This window comes from Cervus elaphus, chromosome 4, assembly GCF_910594005.1.
Source record: "Cervus elaphus chromosome 4, mCerEla1.1, whole genome shotgun sequence".
NCBI classification, from domain to species: Eukaryota; Metazoa; Chordata; class Mammalia; order Artiodactyla; family Cervidae; genus Cervus; species Cervus elaphus.
The window spans coordinates 9915224-9937545 of NC_057818.1; the positions used below are offsets into that span (position 1 = coordinate 9915224).

At 57.5% G+C, this 22322-nt stretch overlaps 1 protein-coding gene across 1 annotated transcript in view; it reads left to right on the forward strand.

The window, feature by feature from the left end:
• The window catches only part of LOC122691556 (c-Maf inducing protein), a 204687-nt gene that overhangs the window by 128563 nt on the left and 53802 nt on the right, over positions 1 to 22322 (forward strand). The window contains exon 3 of the mRNA XM_043898139.1: positions 7774 to 7824. Within this exon, the coding sequence (XP_043754074.1) occupies positions 7774 to 7824 (51 nt within the window). The remainder of the gene's footprint in view (positions 1 to 7773; positions 7825 to 22322) is intronic.

Genomic DNA, 22322 nt, shown 5'->3' on the forward strand with positions numbered 1-22322 from the left:
TTTCCTGTTGAGGCCCTGATGGAAGTAGGAGCCCTCTCCTTGGGAAACAATGCACGTTTTGTGTGTATTGGTCAGAGGCTGTTGGTTGGAAATGATGCAGATGTTGTTCGAGTGATCTGAAGCAGGAAGAGAATTTGATGCTGTGCCTGGGCAGTCTGAGAGTGGACTTCAGGCACAGCTGGACCCAGGAGTCAGAGGCACTCATGAACGTCTGATCTCTCCATCTCCTGGCTTTGCTTCTGTGTGCTGGCTTCGCTGTCAGGCAGAGGCTCCCCACGTGATGGGAAAGACGGACATCTGGCAGCCTCGGGCTGCATTCTTGGAGTCTGTAATCCTTAAAAAATGTGAGAGCCCACTTTCCTTTCAGTATTTTCCTATCAAGTCCCCTGGAAGATTCTGATTGGCTGGCTGTAATCTGATTCACCCCCCGGGGGGACACCTGCCCTGCGTTGCACGCCCACCTTTAGCACTGGCAGCCGTGTACTCTGACAGCCCTGCCAGGACCTCGTGGGTGGGGAGAGGCGGGTCCACCAAGGAAGGAACTGAGGCAAAACTAATGACACGGCTGCTGCAGTCCATACACGAGGCACGCTCTGTCATTTCAGGGGGTCCCTGCCCCCGTGACTCAAGGGGGGTTTTCTCAGCCCCCTCCTGTCGGCTTTCAAAGGCCCACCATTGTCGCTTTCCCTTGGGTTTCCAACAGGGACTCAAGTCAGGACTGCTTGTCTAGAGGGAATGGACTCTTATCTCCTGGAGGACGGTCTCCCTTTGCCTCTCTTTCAGGAACGTTTTCTTTCTAACTCTGTCTCTCCTGGGAGACTGCTCTGAGCCCACAGAGATGCTCCCTAAAACTTGTTTCAAAAGTGGCCACCAGATTATTCAACAATGCTGGAGCCGAGAGGCACACAGTTTGGCCTCTGAGGAATGTCGAGCCCCGGGAGCTGAGCATAACAGCTTATGATCCTTCAGGAAGACCCCAGCCTTTACTGTCATCCCTCAGAGGACACTGCCTGTCTGCTTTCTTCCTAAATCTCTCACACCCTGCGGGTTTTCTCATAGCTGCCCTCCCCTTTTCCCTCCTGACTTCCAGCCAGCAGCGCTTTCCTTTCTATCCTTCCTGCCCCTCTGTGATGGTTGCACCTTCTGTGAAGGGAGCGGTCAGCTCTGGCCCCTTTGCGCTGGCGGGTAGCAGTGATGGGAGTCTAGGGGCAAGGAGGGCAATACTCGGGGTCCATAGCAAGCGGAGAGGGAGGGGGCTGAGAAGATCCCCTTAAATCACAGAGCCTGCTGTCCCCTGTGCGGGCGGGGGGTGGGGAGGTGAGTCAGGCCCCCGGGGAGACAGAGCCACAAACAAACCCCCCAGAGGTAGCAGCTGAAATCGAGGCCTGTCCCCGAGGGCTGGGGGACTCACTGTCACCCTGGAGGTCCCAGGGAAGGCTCTCCGTGGGTGGTGACGCTAGAGCTGGGTGTAGAGGGGTGAGTCGGAGTGTGCCAGGATGGGATGCCCACTGTGGGCAGAGGGAGGAGGGGGTGCGAAGCCTGAGAGTGTGGGTGTGGGGGGGTCCCTGCCGCGGACAGGAGGGGGCGGTGGTGCAGGCCCTAAATACGAGCCCAGAATTGTCGGGTTGCAGGCAGCCAGGCCCCACAGGTCATGTCAGTCGAGCGAGGGAGCCACAGTGCTGTTCTGAGGGCCGCAGGCAGCCGCCGAGAGCTCCCGAGAGGTGGGGGGCAATTGAGGGACTGGTCTGCTGGCCGAGCAGACGGGGCATCCGTGAGACCCCCAGACAGGCGGGCCCAAGGGAAGCCTTGTAATTGCCCTGTCCCTGGCAGGGGCATCTCCCAGTGCTCTGGAGCTAGAGCGGGCAGCGTCCTCCACGGAGGGACCCCCAGACAGAGGGGCAGGGCGCTTGGAGGATGTGGTGTGCCGGGCGTTGCCCGAGTATCCCTTTGATCCCGCGGGGGCCTCCCATCTGCACTCCCGGGGCCTGGCTGACTGCGGGCAGGTGGACTGAGGCGGCGGACAGGTGGGTGCAGCCCTGCCGTCCCCAGGGTCCCTCCCAGCTTGCTTCCCCCCCGTCACCCCCTCCTCCTCGCCCTCCTGTGGTTCACGGGCAGCGAGCGGCTGCCTGGTTGTATCAGCAGTCTCGAGGCGCTGCGGGGCTGGGCTGCAGTCTGCGGGCCCGCGTGGTGATGGGGCGGCCCCCGAGGTGGCGGGCCGGGCGCTGGCTCTCCTGCTGGTCGGCGGGACCCCCTGCCGGGGGGCTTGTCCAGACTCACAGGACGGGCCCAGAGCAGGGGTGTGACGGCAGTCCCCGCGTCCTGGCAGGGGTAGGGGGTGGGGGCCGAGTGCGGCGGCAAGGGGCGCCGGGGGTCAAGGCCATGCTGTGCCCGGGTGCCGCCCCGAGCCGTGCTGCCCCCATAGCGGCCGCCAGACTCACAGGGTCGTCTGCACTTAAGTCCAAGGTAATGAATCAAGAGGGCGGCTCCTGTGTCCTCCGGCCTTGCTCTGGGTGCTCAGGACGTCAGGTGCCAGTGTCTCAGTCCTGCAAATGCTCCCATCCGCACACGGGGCTGAGACCCCAGGACTTCTCATTCCGACCCCTGCTGCCCCCGCGGGAACAGCCTCAGTGCGGGTGGCCTGCGGGCCCCCAGCGCCCCTGCCTTCCCGCGTAGGGGTCCATCCTGTGGCGGGGCGGTGTCTGGGGGTCCCTTGATGCACCTCACTCTCTGCTTCCCCCTCTGCGGTCTTTCTCCAGGCCTGCCTCTCCCCCCGGCCCCTTCTCTGTGCGTCCTGACCTAAGTCTCTCTTCCGCTGTCCGTTTTTTCCCCTCTCCGCTCCCTACCCCTCATCCTTATGTAGCTGCTTTGTGAGAATTTGAGCCGGTGCCTCACTCAGACCCCCTGGGAACTGACCTGAGTTCAGGGAAGGTTCAGGAATGCTCGCAGGGGACTTCCCTGGTGGTCCAGTGGCTAAGACTCCAGGCCCCCTAGGCAGGGGGACCGGCTTCCATCCCTGGTCCGAGAACTAGATCCTACATGCCATGGACTGAAGACCCCGCATGCCAAAACTAAAAAAAAAACAACAAAAAAAGATCCCACATGCTGTAACTAAGGCCTGGCGCAGCCAAATAAATGAATATTAAAAAGCAAAGGACAAGCGCTCTCAAGAAGATGGTCCTCCTGCCCTGCTCAGAGGCACCACGCAACATGCCTGCAGGTCCAGTCGGCAGACAAAGGCGCCAGCCCTCCAGCCTGGGTCCGACTGGTGTGTTTGTGGATGTTTTGTGTATTTCAGCGTGAGCTCCCTAATGGCATGTTATTAGAGTCCCCGGGTGCAGGAAGGACTTATTTATCGTCTTTCTTCTAATGCCCTGTCTGCTGGCATTTCATCGTGAGGGGTAACTCCACGAGCCCATGAACGGTGCCGGGCAGGGGGGCAGGGGGTGCTCCTTGCCGGCCCGTGGAGTCGCGGAGCAGAGATGAAGACCCGGATCATCTCCCAGAGATCTCTGCCTCCTCTGTGGCTGTCCAGTCACTGATGAGAAAGCGGACAGAGCCCACTGCTTGGACAACAAGGTTTCAGGCGAGACCAGGAGCAAGGGGACCCCCCCCACCCCTGCCAGCCCCACTTTCTCGAGAGTGCTGCTGCTTTCTGAAACGGTTTCCGAGACCGGCTCATCTCAGTGACGTTCCCGAGACCCCCCAGGGGAGGCCAGGCCACTGTTTACCCCAAACACTGGCAGCTGGGGCAGGACAGGGCGGGTGCCCTCCTTACTGGAAGCCGGAGAGAGAAACCTTTTCCGGCGGCACAGCACGTGCTGTTTTTTCCCCTAAGAAGTGGGGCGGGGAGGGCGAACCTGGGAACGGTCACCCACCGTGCACCCTTGGCTGTTTTTCTCACCTCTCCAGACAATACAACAATGAGAGGGAACTTGGCAACTTTCAAAGAGGAAATTAGGCAGAATTTGCCTGGAACGAGGCCCTTGTAGGATTCGAAAGATTTATCGCCAGGAGAGGCTGGCGCCCGCCAGAGCCTGCTTCCAGGGCCTCTTTCCCAGGCTGGGCCCCGCTCCACTCAGGACGCAGAGATGCGCCCTGGGTCCCCCGTGGTGGGGCTGGGGGCCATCGTCTGGGCTGGGGGCCGTCGTCCAGGCTTGGCCCTCCCCGCGGCAGCGTGGGGACTCTGTCCACTCTGAACGCGCTGCCTTCCCCCGGACGGCGCCTTGAGATGCCCGCCCTGGGATTCCGGACGTCCCCGCACGGCCTCTGTCCTTCTCCAAAACTCAACCAGCCGGAGGAAGGAGCGGGAGGGCCTGCTCTTGCCGTGGCCTCCCTGTCTCCAGCATCAAGACAGGGGTTGCGACTGCGAGGGTGTCACAGAAGTCGCCTCCCCTTTCCTGGAGCAAATTTCTGGCCCACCCTTTTGTTTGCAGGGTGGGGGCCTCGCCCTGACTGGAGCCTCTCCCTTCATCAGCGTGGCGCCTTCAGGTTCCCCAGCCAGGTTCCCAGGGGCCCAGCAGTACAGAGAGCAGGTGGTGGGGTCACACCTGCTGCCAAAAGGCAGAGTACCTTGACTATGGTGGTTAACACAGCACAGGTTTGAGAATTCCCTGCTGAAGCGGGGGTAAAGACTTGGCTTTCCCTGCTCTGGGCCTGGGTTTGATCCCTGGTCAGGGAACTGAGATTCTACAAAAAAAAAAAAAAGGCCAGCACAGATTTGTATCTTGACCATTCTGGGGATCTGAATTCAACACGTGTCTCACTGGGCTAAACTCCCAAGTGTGGGCAGGACTAGTTCATCTGAAGCCCTAGGGAGGAATCCATCTCTAGCTTCTCAAGGCCACCTGTATCCCTCGGCTCATGGCCACGTCATTACAAGCTCTGTTTACATCTTTGACTCTCTGACCTCCTGTTTGCCTCTTATATAGACCCTCATAACTCACCCAGAGGGGCCGGAGTAGTCTCCCCACGTCAGGGTCCTTGACTTGATCCACAGAGTCCCTTTGCAACAAGGTAACACATTCCAACCAGTCCATCCTAAAGGAGATCAGGCCTGGGTGTTCATTGGAAGGACTGATGTTGAAGCTGAAGCTGAAATACTTTGGCCACCTGATGCAAAGAACTGACTCATTGGAAAAGACCCTGATGCTGGGAAAGATTGAGGGCAGGAGGAGAAGGGGACGACAGAGGATGAGATGCTTGGATGGCATCACCGACTCAAAGGATATGAGTTTGAGCAAACCCCGGGAGTTGGTGATGGAAAGGGAAACCTGGCATGCTGCAGGCCATGGGGTCGCAAAGAGTTGGACATGACTGAGCGTCTGAACTGAACACATTCCTGGGGATTAGGACGTGGACAGTCTCTGGAGGCCCCTCGTTCGACACGCCACACCTCCCCTGTCCCTGATCACCTCAGTGTGTTGAAAAGCAGAGAAATGGTTGTGGGTCTGAATCATGTTGGAGTGGCTCATTCCCGCCTGTCCCAGCTCCTGAGAGCCACCAGGATCCTGCCTTAGCTCTGGTTCAGGGACGTGCCCTGGGAGCCTGGAGTTGGCCAAGGGGCGTCCGTGTGGACGTCCGCACCCACCGCGATCGGGGCTGTTCGTCCAGGGGCGCCTGCTGTTACAGGTTTGTCAGCACGGCGCTGGCCGTGGCCGTCCTGCCCTGACCCCTGCTGTTAGCACACGCGGGGCGCCGTGCTCAGTGGGTGTCCACGGACGCTCTCATCGTTGGGGTCTTGCTCCGCTCTTCCTGAGTGTGGGCTGCGTTTGGTTACCCTGAAGTCCACGATCTGTCCTGAGACCACAGCTCGGTCAGCGCCAGCAGGTGACCCCCCACGGGCCCTCCGCGGGGGCTGCTGGGCCTGCCCTGCACCGGTCAGGTGTCGCAGGCTGTGGGTCCTCAGGGGGCTTGAACCCAGGGCTTCTGGAGACTCAGCTACTGCAGAGGTTCCTGCGTCCCATGCAGGGTGCCCTCCAGCCTACTCCCCCGACTCAGAGCAGAAGCACGCACACACGTTGGCTCAAGGTGCTGGTGTGGAGCTGCTTGGGGTGTCAAACGCGTCTCCGAGCTTGCCCGCGGAAACCCGATTCCCAGCTCCCCGGGCCACTGAACTGGTTCATTTTCTGCAGCTCAGAGACTTCCCCAAACTCTGGCCTGGGCGAGCAGCTGGGGTTTCATTTGTGGCTTGCCGGGGATCAGGGGAGGTCATCTGTAAGAGCTGAATCCCCTTGAATGAGGGTGACCCCAGGATGCACACAGCGGGTGCAGTGTGTGTGTGTGTCTGTGTGTGTGTGTGTGTGTCTGTGTGTGTGTCTGTGTGTGTGTCTGTGTGTCTGTGTGTCTGTGTCTGTGTCTGTGTGTGTCTGTGTCTGTGTGTGTCTGTGTGTGTCTGTGTGTGTGTGTGTGTCTGTGTCTGTGTGTGTCTGTGTGTGTGTGTGTGTCTGTGTCTGTGTGTCTGTGTGTCTGTGTGTGTGTGAGTGTGTGTGTGTGTGTGTCTGTGTCTGTGTGTGTGTCTGTGTGTCTGTGTCTGTGTGTGTCTGTGTGTGTCTGTGTGTCTGTGTGTGTCTGTGTGTGTCTGTGTGTCTGTGTGTGTGTGTGTCTGTGTGTGTCTGTGTGTGTGTCTGTGTGTGTGTGTCTGTGTGTGTGTGTGTGTGTGTGTGTGTCTGTGTCTGTGTATGTGTGTCTGTGTGTGTGTGAGTCTGTGTGTGTGTGTGTGTGTGTGGCTCAGGAAGAGAAGGCAGGCACTCCTGCCTGGAGAGAGGCTCTGGTCTTTGTCAGAGCCCCTCGCCCGTCAGGGTTGTGGCCACTCAGAACAGCGGGCCGGGGCTCAGGCAGGGGACGGGCGCTACATTTCTGCCCCGGGGGTGGCCAGCGGCAGACGTGAGATGCCGTCACACTGCGGTTTCACCGTGAGTCAGACCCTGGGTCCAGGCGCTGGCCCCCCTCCCCTGCTGCCTGTGAGCCCCTGGGGGATGAGTTCAATCTCTTGAGCCTCAGTTTCCTTGTCTGCTGGAGTGCCCACTCCCCAGGGTTGACCTAAGGACAGGATGAGCTCGTCCAGGCGTAGGGCCTAGCGTCCAGCGCCCGGCAGACCCGCCGTGAATACTGCACTTGTCATCAGCAGACGTGCTGGAATTGGGAGTGAGAACCGTCCGACTCCGAGTGGCCCGGAGGCTCGGAGCTGGCGTGGTGTCGGTCTTGGAAGGCCGAGCTCCCCGAACGGGGATGTGTAACATCTACTAGTTCTGCCTGAGGCCAAGGCCGCCTGGTCTCTACAGTGGCTGTCTGCAGTTGGCAGGGGGTGCGGTGGTTAAACCCACAGACTTGGAAGCCAGGCTGCGGGTTTAAATGCGGTCAGTTGACGTGAGCGTTCAGGGCCTCAGTTTTTCCCTTGGTGAAACAGAGCGTTGCCCACCTCGGAGGACAGATTACACGGATGGCAAATGCTTGGCGCCTGGAGCACCAGGCAGCTCATCCCCATCACCCCCTCGCCCCGTGCCTCTTCCCCACTCATCCCGGCCCCTTCTCTGATCCTGAAAATGCTGAGATTCGTGTGCAGTTGAAGCTCTTGCAGCCACCAGCGTCTGCCCAGCAGAATAAGCGCTAGGCAAGAGCCGTGTCTTATTTCAGATGAGTCCACCAGGTGACCGCTTCCGGTTTGGTTTTACACACGAGTGGTTCAGCCTGGTGCAGGACCTCATGCTGGCCCATAAAATGCTCTGAGATGCTGCAGGCTGGTGACTGACCAGCGTTGTCCTGTTCTCGTTGCAGGCCGCCAACAGCTACCTGCGAGACCAGTGGTTCCATTCTCTGCAGTGGAAGGTAAGTCCTGGCTCATTGCTCGTTTGAGGTGCCACTTGGTCACCCAGAGGCTGGAGAGCAGGGGTCTCTCACCTCCTGGGCGCTTTACCCCATTGTCTGAAAGCCCCTACCTCCCTCTTGGATGGTTGATACTTGGCCCCCTTGCGATGCCAAAGCTGTGTCCCTGCCCAGTTGGCCCCTGACTTTGCCTGGGAACCTTGTGGCGTGCCGGCTTCTGGAAGGATCGTAGACCCGCTTGCTCTCAGAACAGGAGCTCACCTGAGCGGCTCTGGGGGGCAGGACTTGAGGGAGTCCAGGTGATAAGTTGAAAGTGACTTTCGAAGTTGGCAGCAGAGGAAAATTTATCAGAGATGCAGAAGTCCAGCTGTATTTCCACAGGCTTCCCTTCCTTTCCGCTCTCTGGTTCTTTGGCCTGCTTTTCGGGTTCTAGCTCCGTGTGGGATGGTCCCCAGCTCTCTAGCACAAATGCTGAATTAGTCCCTGACTGGTCGTGTTCAAGACCCAGGGGCCAGATCTGTGGGAAGTGTCCCCGCTGCCCCAGAGAGTCCACATTCTGCTCTGTGGCTCAGGACCCACACCCAGCCTCCTGTCCCTCACCTCCTGACCTTTTAGTTTAGAACAAGAACAGGAGGCCTTGCAGAGCCAGCAGGGTGTGGCTAGGATGACCGCTGTGCATCCCGAGCCGGCACCTTTGCAGTAAGCTGTAGCGCGGTGGGGCTGAGCGGCTGGCCCTGGGCGGGGTTTGAGGCCGTGTGTCCTGTGGGGAGGACCAGGGGACACTCAGCATTCTTCTCACGCCTTTGGAGGGGCTCTCGTCGCAGCTGGGCAGAGGACAGAAACTCAGCCCTGGAAACTGACATTCCAGGTCCCCAGAAGGCCACCCCTCCTCCCCGCCCGACAGCGGCAGGGCCTCTCTCTTGTGCCTGGGTGGCCGTCTCCGAGGCTGAGCCTGAGTCTCCAAGCTGGGGCTGCACAGGGAAGGGACTGGCGTTTACCGAGCGCCTGCCTCATCGTGACTCTTTGATCCTTGTCAGGCTGCTCATTATCATTGCTCCCATTTTCTCCGTGGGGAAGGCAAGGCCAGACCCGAGCCCAGCTCCTGCAGCTGGTAAGGGCCCGGGGCAAGGTTCATACCCAGGCCTCGCCCATTCTGGGGCTTCCTGAATGTGGGTGGAAGGCCCAGGGAGGCACCTGTTTGTGGCGCCAGCAGCTGCTGCTCAGACCTCGATTTCTGCAGGGACATCCTCTCTGAGGCCTGATCTCTGCAGCCAGGTGGCCCGGGACAGGCAGGGAGGGTCTGCCTCAGGACTGGCCAGCGGTCCTGGGAGGTGAAGGCCAGACCAGCCACCAGAGAGGAGTACGGGCGGCGTGATGGGGTCCCTGCGAGGAGGGGCCACCCTGCGGCCGGGGACAGCAGCGGCTACCTGCCCGGAGCTTTCCTCTTCTGCTCCTCCTCCCGCGCGTGTCTCCCTCGTGAGTCCTCAGGGAGTGAGCACCTTGCTTTCTCTCGGAGCACGATGGAGACTCACTGCCCACCTGACAGGTTGGGGAGATGTCTCTGAACAGGTGGCAAGGTCAGTGTCAAGGAGGAGGTGGTCTTGAGTGGACTCCACTCTGCTTGCCGCCTTGCCCTGGTCCACACTGTCTCCAGTCGCTTTCTGGAATCTCTGGGAACTCCTGAAAGGCAGGACTGGTGACATGTGTAAATACTACGCAGCTACAAGCGATGACTAAGATGGTAGGCATGGAAAGTGGAGCTTCGGGAGACTGTGACAGCCGGAAGGGTGATTTAAAGCTGACAAGCTCGAAATGTACGAATTCAGGCACAAGGATTGCATGTGGGGTTCAGACAGTTGATTGAGCAAGTACCGAAGTGGGGAACCCTGAGCTGCTAGCAGTTCTCATCAAGACCTGATGTCTGCTCAATTTTGGCAGTGGTTGGTTTGTTGATGGTTGTTAAATCACTTAAATTTTATTTATTATTTTTCCATAGCATCGTTTTATTTATTTGTTTGCTGGGTCTTTGCTGGTTATCCCTCTTAAATATAGCAGTATGTAGATGTCCATGCCAAAAAAACAGAAGCAAGCACACTCAGGTCAGAGTGTCAAGGAATCAGCAAGTGCCCAGCAGTGAGCGGTCCTTCTGCAGCGGATGGATGGTGACCTGTATTCTCACCGTTTAAGCACTTTTTGTTGTAGGCTTATGGGTGTGTAGGGCTTACCTGGTGGCTCAGATGGTAAAGAATCTGCCTGCAATGCAGGAGACCTGGGTTTGATCCCCGGGTTGGGAAGATCCCCTGGAGGAGGGCGTGGCAACCCACTCCAGTACTCTTGCCTGGAGAATCCCATGGACAGAGGAGCCTGGTGGGCTACAGTCCAGGGGGTCGCACAGAGTCGGACACGACTAGTCACAGCACAGGTGAAATGCTCGTAATCTTTCCCTTTTGACACCCCCGCCCCCCAATAATTCAGGTATGCTGCCACCAGGTGGCAGTGATCTCTCAGTGTCAGCAGCCTGGTTTCATTCTTGTGACTCTTTGCCCCTCAGTTTTGGTGAGATGGAACGGAGGCACTCTCCCCTTCCTTATAAAACGGCAAGGAGACCTAAGGTGTTTTTGAGGTACTGCTGGCTGGTGAAATGAGCTCGGAGACCCAGGGTTTGAATCCCGGTTCTGTAGCCGATCCATCTCACGGTTTGTACAGCTTCCAGCCGGAGTTCGTTCAGTCAGACGCAGTTGCTGAGTACCTGCCGGTACAGGGTGTGTCTCTGCGCTTTGCTGTTCCTTATTCAGCACATGTCAGGGCTCAGAGAGGTCCAGTGACTTGCGCATAGTCACACGCAGATTGCAGTGTGGATCCAGGGGCTGCCCCGCATCCTGCCCGAGCCACCTGCGCATGATCCCAAGCTTCTGCCTCTCGGCCCAACTCGGGATGTGTCCTGGTTCTCTTGCCTGATACCGCCACTCCCTCCTCCGTATTTACCACTGACCATTTTGGATTCTTTCGTTTGCTTTTCTCTACCTTTAACTTAAAATCAATAGAACATCAAATTTAAGGACATTCGAAATCCCACAACCTTAGCTTGAGTTTTTAAATTCTCTAAATGTTGTATTTATCCTTTTTCCCCTACACCCAATGCATGTGCGTGTTGTGGCTGCAGGACAACATAGGGAAAACTTTCTGCTTGTGAAGAATGCTACCTCTTACCTGCTGTGTTCCCGTAGCTTTATGGAGTCTTTACCCAGTAGTACTGGGACCCGCCAGGGCGTTCTCCACAGGTGTGGTACTGCCTCCAAGGGGGCCAGAATCGGTGTTTGGGGCTTAAAAATACCTAGTTATTCCAGTGGTGTGTAGAGAATGTAGTTCAGTCTACTGAACAGAATCTTGTTTTCTAGAATTTAACCTCAGTGGGATCAGGGCAGATTGGGATGGAGGTGTCTTAATAGGCTCCTTAGGGGAACCATAATGAAAAAAAATGAAGCTTGAGAACCACGGCTCTAGAATCGACCTCCAGTTGCGCTGTGGCAACAGGCAGAGTCTGAGAACAACACCGTGTGACGTCCTCACCTCTCTCCATCCTGGGGGTCCTGCTGCTCTTCTGGCCTCAGCTCTGAACTCCAGCGCACCCTGACCCAGCCCACCGGGGGCGTTTTCCCCGAGGGGCAGTGGGCTTTGAGTGTCATCTCGGCTCACCAAATGGTCCGTTGTTGCTGATGTTTGCAAGTGAGGGACTCCGAGCCACACTTGTCCAAGAACCCAAGGCCCCCAGAAGGGGACAGGGGGTGACCCTCAATGTCCCAGGCTCCCCCCCTTCCCTGCCCCTTCCTGTCTGCAGGCAGCTCTGCTGTTCCTGCCGGCTCCCGCCCCGGGGCAGGGAGTCAGGGAGGTGTGGGGGGGCCCGGGGCTCAGAGCAGGAGGACAGGATCGGGTTGGGCAGAGCAGTGTCCTTGGGGCTCCCTGGAGAGGCTGGCCCTGCCCTGCTGAGTTTTAGGGGGTTTGGCCCCCGAGGCCGATCCCTGGGGATGTGGAAGCATAAACAGTTGTCCTGGGTTAATTAGGTCTCGTTTCTGTCTCAGATGCACTTGGAAGCCACGGCTTGTGGACACAGGCCTGTCCCTGCATGTCAGGCTGTGAGGGGCCAGGCTGGGTCTGTGTGATAGAGCCAGGGTGTGCTTCGGGCGGAAGGGGCCAGGGTGTGTTTACAAAGCTGGGAGGAGACGGGCCCATCCCTGGGTTCAGGGCGAGAGGCCCGCTGCTCAAGCTGTGTGGGACAGGCCTTGAGGACCTGGCTGCGGGGAGACACGCCCTAAGCTGCCCTGAAGGAGCCCCGAGAAGCACGATACGCCGGCTTCGTGCAGCCGGCACTTCTGGTGCCTCCAGCTCTGAAAGACACCTTCTCTCTTCCTGAGAGGGGTTCCTGGGCCATTCATTGCCCAGAAGTCTTGAAAACCAAGGTGATTTTCCCTCTGGGGGACTCTGGGGAAATCCCAGTCCAGGCCCCCATCTTCCCTGGTCGGCCACCCAGCCACGCCACTGCCCACCCCCTGCATCCCTGAGCAGAGTTTCCCGAGTCCCTGAGGCGGCCAGTGCCGCTCGGTCACCCCTGTCCAGGGCCTGTCCCTCTGCTGGACAGAGTAGGTGGGTCGAGAAGCTGGGGTCCGTGCCTGTGTGTGCGTGTGTGCTGCGGGGAGACCGTGTTTGAGTACATTGGGTGTGGGGTGTGTTTACTGGGGCCTCAGTTTTCTCGTCTGTGAAATGGGGAGATCACTAAGTAGCGCCTCGCTCACAGGTCAGTGTGAAGACGGGCTGCCCTGCCAGGGCTGTGGGAGCGTCACCACACATGCCCTGGTCAGAGCAGCCAGCGGGTGCTCCCCGCCCTCATGGTGCCCCCCGTGGGGTGTCTAAGATCGGGGTGGGGGAGAGCAGTCTGTCCTCGGAGGGCACTGCCTGGCTGGGGGTGCCCCTGTCTACGCCTGCTGGAGCAGTTCTGCGTGGTCCCAGCTCCTCCGTCTCACGGATGGAGGGACCCAGGGGACGAAGGCCATCGCCAGGGACAGCTGTTCTTCATGGTGTCACGATCCAGCTTCCACACCACGCTCCTCCCGTGCTGAGCCGATGCCAGCACCTCGTTCAGCGCCCTGAGGTACCCCCACAACCCCGAGACGGGGCCTCGGCCTCCTGTTTCCCCGTCTCTGAGATGCAGAGGCCGAGGCCGAGAGGTTAACACGCCTGCTCGAGGGCCCGCAGCCCTTAGTGGTAGGTCTGGGGCTCGAACACAGGTTTGACTCCAGCACCTGGGAGCGGGGTCCCACTGCACACGTGTGTGCGCACAGATGCATGCACGCACTCGCACCTGCGGGCTTTGCTCTTGACCGTCCCCGTCGCCCCTGCCCTCACGCCTCGTGTGCCAGGGGCCCTGGTGTCCTGTCTCCAGAGGCGTTTCATGAGAGCTTTACATTTTTCTCTAAGCCTCACAGCCGTCACCGAGAGGATTGCATGAATTAACCTCTGACGTGGCAATCCCCTGCTTTTGACGGGAGAGCTGATTTTCTGGGACACAGCAGATGCCCTGGGCCTGGCCCTGAAAGGTCACGCTCACACACCTGCCCAGACACACGGTGTCCCCCAGGTCCCCGGACTGGAGCCTCCCAGCTGTCACCCACCCGTGCCTCGCTCCTGGCCCCCAGACCCTGTGCTCTTGGGTGATTCGCGCTGGGCTCGACGTGTCCGGAGGGAAGGCGGTGACCCGTGCTCCCCTCCTGCCGTTTCCACGCGGCCTGCCCCCTGCCCCACTGCTGCTGCCCTCTTTAGCGCGGTGAGAACACCCTTACGGCCACAGCGAGACCAGTGACCGCCCTGCTCCCTGGTCTCACCCCCTAATGCCCTTCCAGGCTCTGTCTCCCTTTGCACAGCCTCTTGGCAGCTGTGGCCAGGTCCTTAGACATGTCAGTGTGTCCGTCACATCTGTGAGGAGGTCATGCACAGCTGACCACAGGGTCTGCTCTTGGGCATTTGGGCTGTGCCCATCCTCCTCAGTTACAGACAGTTAAGTCATGACTATCCGCTGTAGCCAGGCTTTCGCTTCTTTAGAACTCCTCTTTCAGGACAGATTTCCAGAACAGTGGGTGCTAGGCAGAGAGCAGGGATGTGTTTTCTTTGGTGACTCTTTCCACGTGTTGCTAATTCGCCCCCAAGAGAAACATTTCTAGCCCCAGACTGCTCAAGTTCCAATCCTGGCTCCTCCCCCACCGAATGGGCCATGGGACCCCTGGAGTGGCTGCTTTCCTCCGTGGAACTCTTTTTTTCCTCCTGAATAAAGTGGGGGCCACGTTAAGACCAAGCCTCTTGGGTTGCTGTGAGAGTCACATGGGTTAATAGCAGTAAAGAACTTAGAAATGGCACATTTCACATTCCATGTGAATAAGCACTGGATCAGTGTTAATTATTCTTTTTTAATGATCAAGGTCTCTTTCCCTTTGTGTAGACAGTTTCCAAAAGACAGGGCTCTCGGAGAAAGAAGCCACGTGCAAACCGCACGTGTGTCACCCACCCCCAGAGAGCTGCTGGCAGGCGTCCCTAATCAGTCACTGCCCCCGGGGCAGACCCCTTCTCCACGCAGCCCGTGGGGGTCACCCTGAGTTGACAGAGGGAGCGACAGCCCCCCTACCCCTGCCCCCGTGACCGCCCGGACGGGATCCATGTCCAGTCCCGTCGGCTCTGAGGCTTGTTCACGGGAGCCTTTGCCGAGCTGCCTGGAGAGGTCGTGAGTGTCGGCCGTCCTGCCCCTGAGCGGGAAGGTGAAGCTGGGGCGGGGAGCAGGCCGAGAACGGCCGAGAATGGCCTCTTCGGTCCTTTCACAGGCCCAGCCACAGGTTGGCTTCCTCCAGGTCCAAGAGGCAGGAATTCCGTCCAGATTAATTTCTGGCACTTGGTCAAAGCGGGCTTTGTGACTTCCTAAGAGGGATCAGAGGGATTCCACAGAGAACTGTGAAGGGGGGCTCCCCCGCTGTGAGGCAGGGGGCCCATCACCGTCCAAGACTTTGGGGTGTGCCTGGCGGGAGGTGCCCCCCGTGGCAGAGCTGATCCCAGGGAGCAGAGGCCCTCTCCGAGGTGAGTCCAGCCAGGCTGCCTCTTCACCTGCGCTCATCACAGCCCGTGGGAGGCCACGGTCTCCAGCGACTCGCAGCCGCAGCTCCTGGCCCCTGGTGGGTCATCAGGGGCCCTGAAACTAATAACACGGGAAGCCTCAGGGATTGAGGCTAACAAGTGGCAGAGGGCAGGGCGCCCTGGGGAGGAGCGCTCCTGCTCCCATGGGCTTTCCTGCGGTAACTGGAGAGAGCGGTCACTAGGTGCCTCCCGGCGTCCAGGGCTGCGCTGGGGGCTCCGGTGGATGCTTTCTGCCAGTCTTCTCAAAGCCAGGTTCGTTTGGAAGGGGGAGCGGAGAGGGCCAAGGAGCTCATCCACAGCCAGAACCAGGCGGAGCTGAGAGTTGAACACTGGGTGGTTAGTGGGTCTCCAACCCGCTTCTTTTGGCAGAAAGGGGCACCGCCTTGGGCATGGAGTGGGTGGGTGGCCTACTCCCCTGTCTGAGCCCACAGAGACAGGGAAGCCCCAGTGAGCATCAGGCCCTTCCTCAACCAGAGTTCTCTTTGGAATCGACATAGGGCAGTTTGCTCTGTGTTTGAAGTAGACTTTTCATCGAAGCGATAGCATACATGCAGAAAAGTACACAGATCGAAAGGTACTCCTGGCTAAAAATGCCACAGATGCTTATAGAATTGATCTTGTAACCGCCCAGATCGATACAGAGAACGTGACCGCCTCCCTGGAACCCCCCCTCCCCACAGAGTTCCCCTGGGCCCTGTGCACCCACCCCCCTCCAAGGGACCCACTCTCCTCCCTTCCTGCCGTGTGGATTCGTCTGAACGGACCTGAACTTCAGGTAAATGGAGTCACACGGCCTAAACGCCTGCATGCCTGGCTCCTTCGGCTCAAAGTTACGTTTGTAAGATTTGTGTGTGCAGCATGTAATATCCTGTGTAGTAGTGATTTATGCATTTGCTTCACTCAATAGTGTTCTGTTAAATGAACAGACTATTAATTTGTTCCTTCTGTTACGGACAGAGATTTCCAGGTTGGGGCTATTATGAACAGAACCGTTATAAACACATCTCTAAGTGAACATATGTTTACATCCTTTTGAGCTCAGGCCATTGGGCAGGCAGAGAGTCCCTTTTGGTGGACGCTTCCCGAACAGTTATCCAAAGTGATCCAAACCAGTTTATACACCTGACAACGGGATACAGGAGTACTGAGGTAGGACATTTAAAATTGCATTTATTAAGGTTTCCTCTGAATAGTAAAAAGGACAGAGAAAACTGGAAAAAAATGTGCTACTGTCCATAGACCTCTGTAAACACTTTTAAGTTAAAAAAAAAAAAATGGAGCTGTAATTTAGACATAACAAAATGCACAAATCTGTTGGGTCACATGGGTTTTGACTACTGTACTCACTTGAGTTGCCAGCGCCCGGGTTCCCATCAGCCGGGACAGTTCCCTCCTGCCGGCTTCCCTTTCAGCCCCTCCCTCCCTCCCTCCCCAAATATCTGCTGCTAGCAGCTAAGACCAGTGACAGCTATCCATGTACTCAGTCCTTGGGAAAATTCTGAAAGGTATGAAATGCACAGTCTCTGCTCCCTCGAGTTCGTTTTCCCAAAGGCCGTCCTTTAGCTTCGTGGAGCCCTTCAGAAGGTTGTCATCAAAGTTCCTTTCAAAGCACCACACGGATTTCATTACCCACGCTGGGCGTTCCTTGCTCCCTCAGCATCTGTCACGTCTCGTGGTTGATCTCACATACCAGCTCGTTCAGCGCACTCAGGTCTACCTACCTCATTGCTTTTTATGGTTTTGTAGTAGTTCTTTCAGACAGGGGTCAAGCCCGAAAGGACCTAAATCTCTGAGTGAAACAGCATTATTCAGACGGGAAGTTGAGTGTCTGAGAGAAAGGACAGGTGATGCGGGTGCCCACCACCCGTGGACCAGGAACAGTAAGGGGCGCCTAGAATAGTCTCACCTCTGCGGAGCCCTCTTAAGCATCACACTCGAAAGGTCAAGAGTACAGAGCCCCGGGGGGCCCGAAAGAAACACCTGCTTGAGCCCCAGGGCAGGAAGCAGGGGGTTGGGGTTTGCACCACGTCCCTGGGACCCCAAGCCTGTCCCCTCCCCACGCTGCCCAGCTCTGGGCTTGGGGACATCAGACACCCCACAACGCCCACATGACAGCCCTCCCCCAGCCTCAGAAGGGGCTAGTGACAGCCGGCTCGCCACACAGCCAGGAAAGAAGCGCATTTGTGGCTTGCTTTTCTCTCCCAGACGAGGAGGGGGCCCGGGGGCTCAGCATATCATCCCACGCACGCTTTGACGGGGCTGATGACTCACCCCACCACACAAGGAAGCCTTCCACGTAAACGCTTTGCGGGTGAACTTGTTTTCTGCCGTTTAAGGCAGAATTTTTTTCTCTCCCTTTCTCTTTCTTCAAATAAGTCTGTAAAACGTAAATGGGAGGCTGTCTCTTGACCAGGAAGACCTTCTGTTCTATAGGAGTCTGTCTGGGGGGTGGGCAGAAAGCCCCCCAAGTTGGGGAGGCTGGCAGCTCTCGGCAGGGTGTGGGGGGCTGCCATTCTGGGTTTGCCTCCGAGGCTCCTGCCTGCTTGTTGGCTCAGAGACGAAGCCAAACAGAGCCTCCAAAAAGAGCAGCGCCTGTCCCCACAGAGGGACTAGGTCCTTACCTCACCCGGGGGTCAGAAAATATCCCCGGGGGCAGTCCGCTATCTGGATGGAAAGGGGTTTGGGAGGGAGGCTGACTGATCCTGAGGCAAGGGCAGAAGCGCCACGGCCCCGGTGGCCGTTGTCTGCACCTGCTCCGCTGTGGGCCCTGGTGCCCTCTTAGACCCCAAGGGTGGTTTGACAGAAAACTCTGAAATGGACAGAGAGCCCCTGTCCAGGGTCCTAAAGCCGCCTAGATGGAGCCTGCCGACCTTGGCGGCTGGAGGCCACGGTGGCTCATATCCAGGTGGGAGCTGGAGAGGCGGCAGGGACCAGGCTGTTGCGTGGATAGGATCCTTTGGCAGAAGGGGCCGACCTCTGGGCTGGAACAGATGGCCAAGAGCCCATGGACCCTGAAAAGCATAGCCAGGAGGTCAGGGACCAACTCGGCATTGAGTGAAGGTGGTGGGCTGCTGCAGACCCTTGGCGACTGTTGGCTCTCAGAGCTTCTGTCAGCATCTGTGATGAACTTTCCATCCAGAACAGTTTTTATTTCCTTCCAGGCCTCTCCGCCACAGTAGACCCACCGTGGCTCACTGGCTCTCAAAGTGGGGCCCCCAGACCAGCAGCCTCTATGCGGTCTGGAAACTTACTAGCAATGCACACCTCTGTCTCATGAACTGGAAGGTGGGGGAGGAGAGTGTAGCACAGCGTGTTTCCCAGGTGACTCCAGTACACAGCCCCGTCGGAGAGCCCCTGCAGTGCCTTGAAGAAAGGGGGAAGGCGCAGCAGACACACACTGCGTGCCCACTGTTTCCCAGCCACTTTATCTGCTGCCCTGTTGAGACGGTACAGTGTCACTGGGAGGTGGGAGTCAGTTCAGTTCAGTGGCTCAGTCGTGTCCGACTCTTTGTGACCCCATGGCTGCAGCACACCAGGCTTCCCTGTCCGTCACCAACTCTCGGAGCTTGCTCAAACTCATGTCCGTTGAGTCGGTGATGCCATCCAACCCTTTCATCCTCTGTCGTCCCCTTCTCCTCCCACCTTCAATCTTTCCCAGCATCAGGGTCTTTTCCAGTGAGTCGGTTCTTCCCATCAGGTGGCCAAAGTATTGGAGCTTCAGCTTCAGCATCAGTCCTTCCAATGAACACCCAGGACTGATCTCCTTTAGGATGGACTGGTTGGATTTCCTTGCAGTCCAAGGGACTCTCAAGAGTCTTCTCCAACACCACAGTTCAAAAGCATTAATTCTTCGGCATTCAACCTTCTTTATAGTCCAACTCTCTCATCCATACATGACTACTGGAAAAACCATAGCTTTGACTAGACGGACCTTTATTGGCAAAGTAATGTCTCTGTTTTTTAATATGCTGTCTAGGTTGGTCATAGCTTTTCTTCCAAGGAACAAGCGTCTTTTAATTTCATGTCCCCATTTTGCAGACCAGAAAACTGACTCAGAGTAAAGAACTTTCCCCCATACCTGAGGCAGAACTCAGCCCCCAGCCTGAGGCTCTTCTTGTCCCTCTCGGCTTGAGACCATTGAGATCAGGCGTGGCGGCTTTGGGTTGCTTCTGCCAGCATCTCCTCCACCATGTGGGCCACTCGGATTTCACGGCCAGAATGCCCTCCAGGTCCCACCCCTGGATCTGCCTTGACCCTGCCCTGGGCCGGCCTGAGTGACTGGTGACTCCTGCTCCCCACAAGACCCCCTTCTCAGGAACTCAGGAGGACACCCTCCCCCTTTGATTCGAGCGCACCTTCATTGCCTGCGTGCACATGAACACTGACGATCCACTGCAGGTGAATTGATTGGGGAGCTGGGTCCTTTTCCAGGGCGCTCATAAATTAAGGCCCTTTGCAGCAGGAGCCGTGGCTCCAGCCCAAGAAGAGGCAGCCTGGTGAGGCCTCGAGGCTCCCCACATGAGGCCCGAGTGGATCGGATGCCTTTGAAGTCCTGCGAGCCCCAGATAAAGTTCTGAGTCAAATAAACAGCGGAGGCCCCTGTCGAGATGCTACCGCCTGAAGCCAAGCCCGGGAACTCCTTATTTGGGATAGAGAGTTCCCTTTCTCGGGCCCAAGGCAAACAGCCCTGTGCTGTCCTCTGCCTTTCAGGGGAGTGAAACTCACTCTGGATGTCTCTCCCACCCGACAGAAGACGAGCAGCCTCGGTACCGTATTTGCATTTTTTAATTTATGTGTTGAGTCTACCGGGGGTGATTCCTCAAAGACAGCCTTTCCTGTTAGTGATGAACACACCCTGGGTTGAGTTTATAGTTATGGGGAAGCAGGACACGACTCTGGGTATGCGAGAGCCTGGAGGCAGGGTGGGCTTTGATCCTGGGGACTGTGGAAGACCCTGTTGGACCGAGGGGGCTCTCGTGGGGCAGGCAGTGGTCCCTGGAGAAGAGCTCTGTAACAGAGAGTTCCTGGAAAGGCTGTCTGGTCAGGGGACCACCCTGCTGGGTCCCTGATGCGTGGCGGTCACAGTGCCCGATGACCACTGCCCAAAGAGGCCACACACAAGAGTTGCCCAGATCTCTGGCCGAGGTTAGGAGAGAAGACTTCTGTTTGCTTGATTTTCATTTTCTAAATGTACATGCTGCCTTTGCCCGGTGACATTTGAGGTGGCTTACGACAACACTCAGCATGGGAAAATCTATTCTAATCGATGTGGGGCCACTTCCACCCACAGGGTGTGGATGCAGAGACCCATGTACAGCGCGATGCCCTTTGTGTAAACCGAACAACAAAGGCTGGGAGCAAAAGCCACCTCTCTGTACATTTGCGTTTGATTGCGTGTGGCCAGGGAGGACGATCGGAGCTGATACCCCCGGGGATTGACAGGCTGGCCCATCGCCTGTTTGCTTTTCTTTTTAAATAAGAGATTCAGGGGGGACCCAGCCGCCCCACCCTCACCCGCAGTCATGCTACAACAGCAGAGCATGGCCCGAAAAGCCTGTAATATTTATCACCTGGCCCCTTCCCAGAAAACGTTTGCCAACCATATGTCACGGTTTTGGCATGGGTGCTGGGGTAGGGTGCGGTGAGCGGCAGAGGTGAGGTTAAAAACAAGCCAGCCTGTATGATGTGGGCTGGATTCATGTACCCTTTTAAGGGGGGAGGGTGTGCACTCAGAAAGAGAATCCGTGGAACAATGGACACCAGCCCACGACCGTGCCGGTGGTGAGCACTCCGTGAGCCCTCCTGCTCTGTAGCACTCCCCTCCCAAACACCGCTCTGTCAGATTCTGGGTTTCCAGTGAACGTCTTATCATTTCAAAAACGAAGTGATCGACTGAAACAGTGAAAAATCAAGGAGAACAGGATCTCAGATACTTTCTAGCTTCTTCTAAGAATGTGGGGTTCTGCCCAATTTTAAGGATTCTGTGGACAGGGGCACACCACCACCTCCATGATCCCAGTTTCTGAAATATTTGGGGGTGTTTCTCTTCACTGCTTTGAAGTTAAATGTACAGCACAGCTCTGGCTTCCTGCAGCAGTTTGAAGCGTTTCATGAAGCTGAAGCTCTTCCTCGGTGCCCCCCCCACCCCACCGTGGTCCTCCCCTCTCCACCCGTGTGTGTGCTCGTGTGTGCTCCTACACGCCACGTGGCTCGTGGGGCTGGCGTCCACGGCAGGGCTGCTGGCCGCTCTCCATTCCTTTTACCTGCTGGCTGGTGTGATCTTGCACGTGGCCATGGTTGGTTCAGGCATTTCCCTGTCAACGGGCATTTAGGGGTTTCTCGTCACCCTTATTCTCTCTGCAGACTTAACTGTCTTGAATCAGTGCCCCACTGGCCCGATGGCTAGCATTTATTAAACACCTAGAAGGTTCAGCATGAAATATCACATTTAATCTCATTGTAGCTGCTAGAGGCAGGCTCGACTCTTAGCCCCATTTTGCAGATGAGGAAACTAAGTTTCAGAGAGGTGGTATAGTTTGCCTGAGGCGGCACAGCTCACAAGCAGCAGAACAGAAGTCTGAATGCAGAGATGCCCCACTCTGCACACACCCGAGGGCCGAAGCAGGGGTGGGATCGAGCATGCCGCGTGACTCCTCTGTGCCCAGGACCCCGAGTCAGCCCTGTGCCGACGTCCTCCCAGGAATTCCCTCTGCAGCTTCCCTGGGTGTCCAGCCCGCTCCTTGCGACAACAGTGACAGTGCGGGTGCCCAAGTGCACAGGCATCCCCGCCCGGCCTCCCTCGAGGCAGCACCAGACCAGAGCTTCTGTGCCCAGGTCATCAGCTGGGGGTGGGTGTCAAGGAGAGAGCAAGAGAGAGACAGGGGGTCAGGCCTTTCCCAAGAAAAGAAAGTGAAAGTGATAGTCGCTCAGTCGTGTCCGACTCTTTGCGACCCCATGGACTGTAGTCCATCAGACTCCTTTGTCCATGGAATTCTCCAGGCAAGATGCTGGAGTGGGTTGCCATTTCCTTCTCCAGGAGATCTTCCCGACCCAGGGGTTGAACCCGGGTCTCCTGCATTGCAGGCAGATTGGTTACCATCGCAGCCACCAGGGAAGCCCAAGAAGAGAGAACCCAGCAGATTCCAAGCTGAGGGTAAGCTGGGAGAGGCTGCTGAGAGCAGGGGCCACGGTACCACCTCTGCATGAGAGAAGGATGGGAAGGGAGCTCAGATGGCAGAAGCAGGACAGCAGGGAGGCCAGGAGCCAGGCTCCCCGGGGTCCGCCTTGCTCTCATGCTCACCAGCCGTGTGAGTTTCCCGTGACAAAGGACC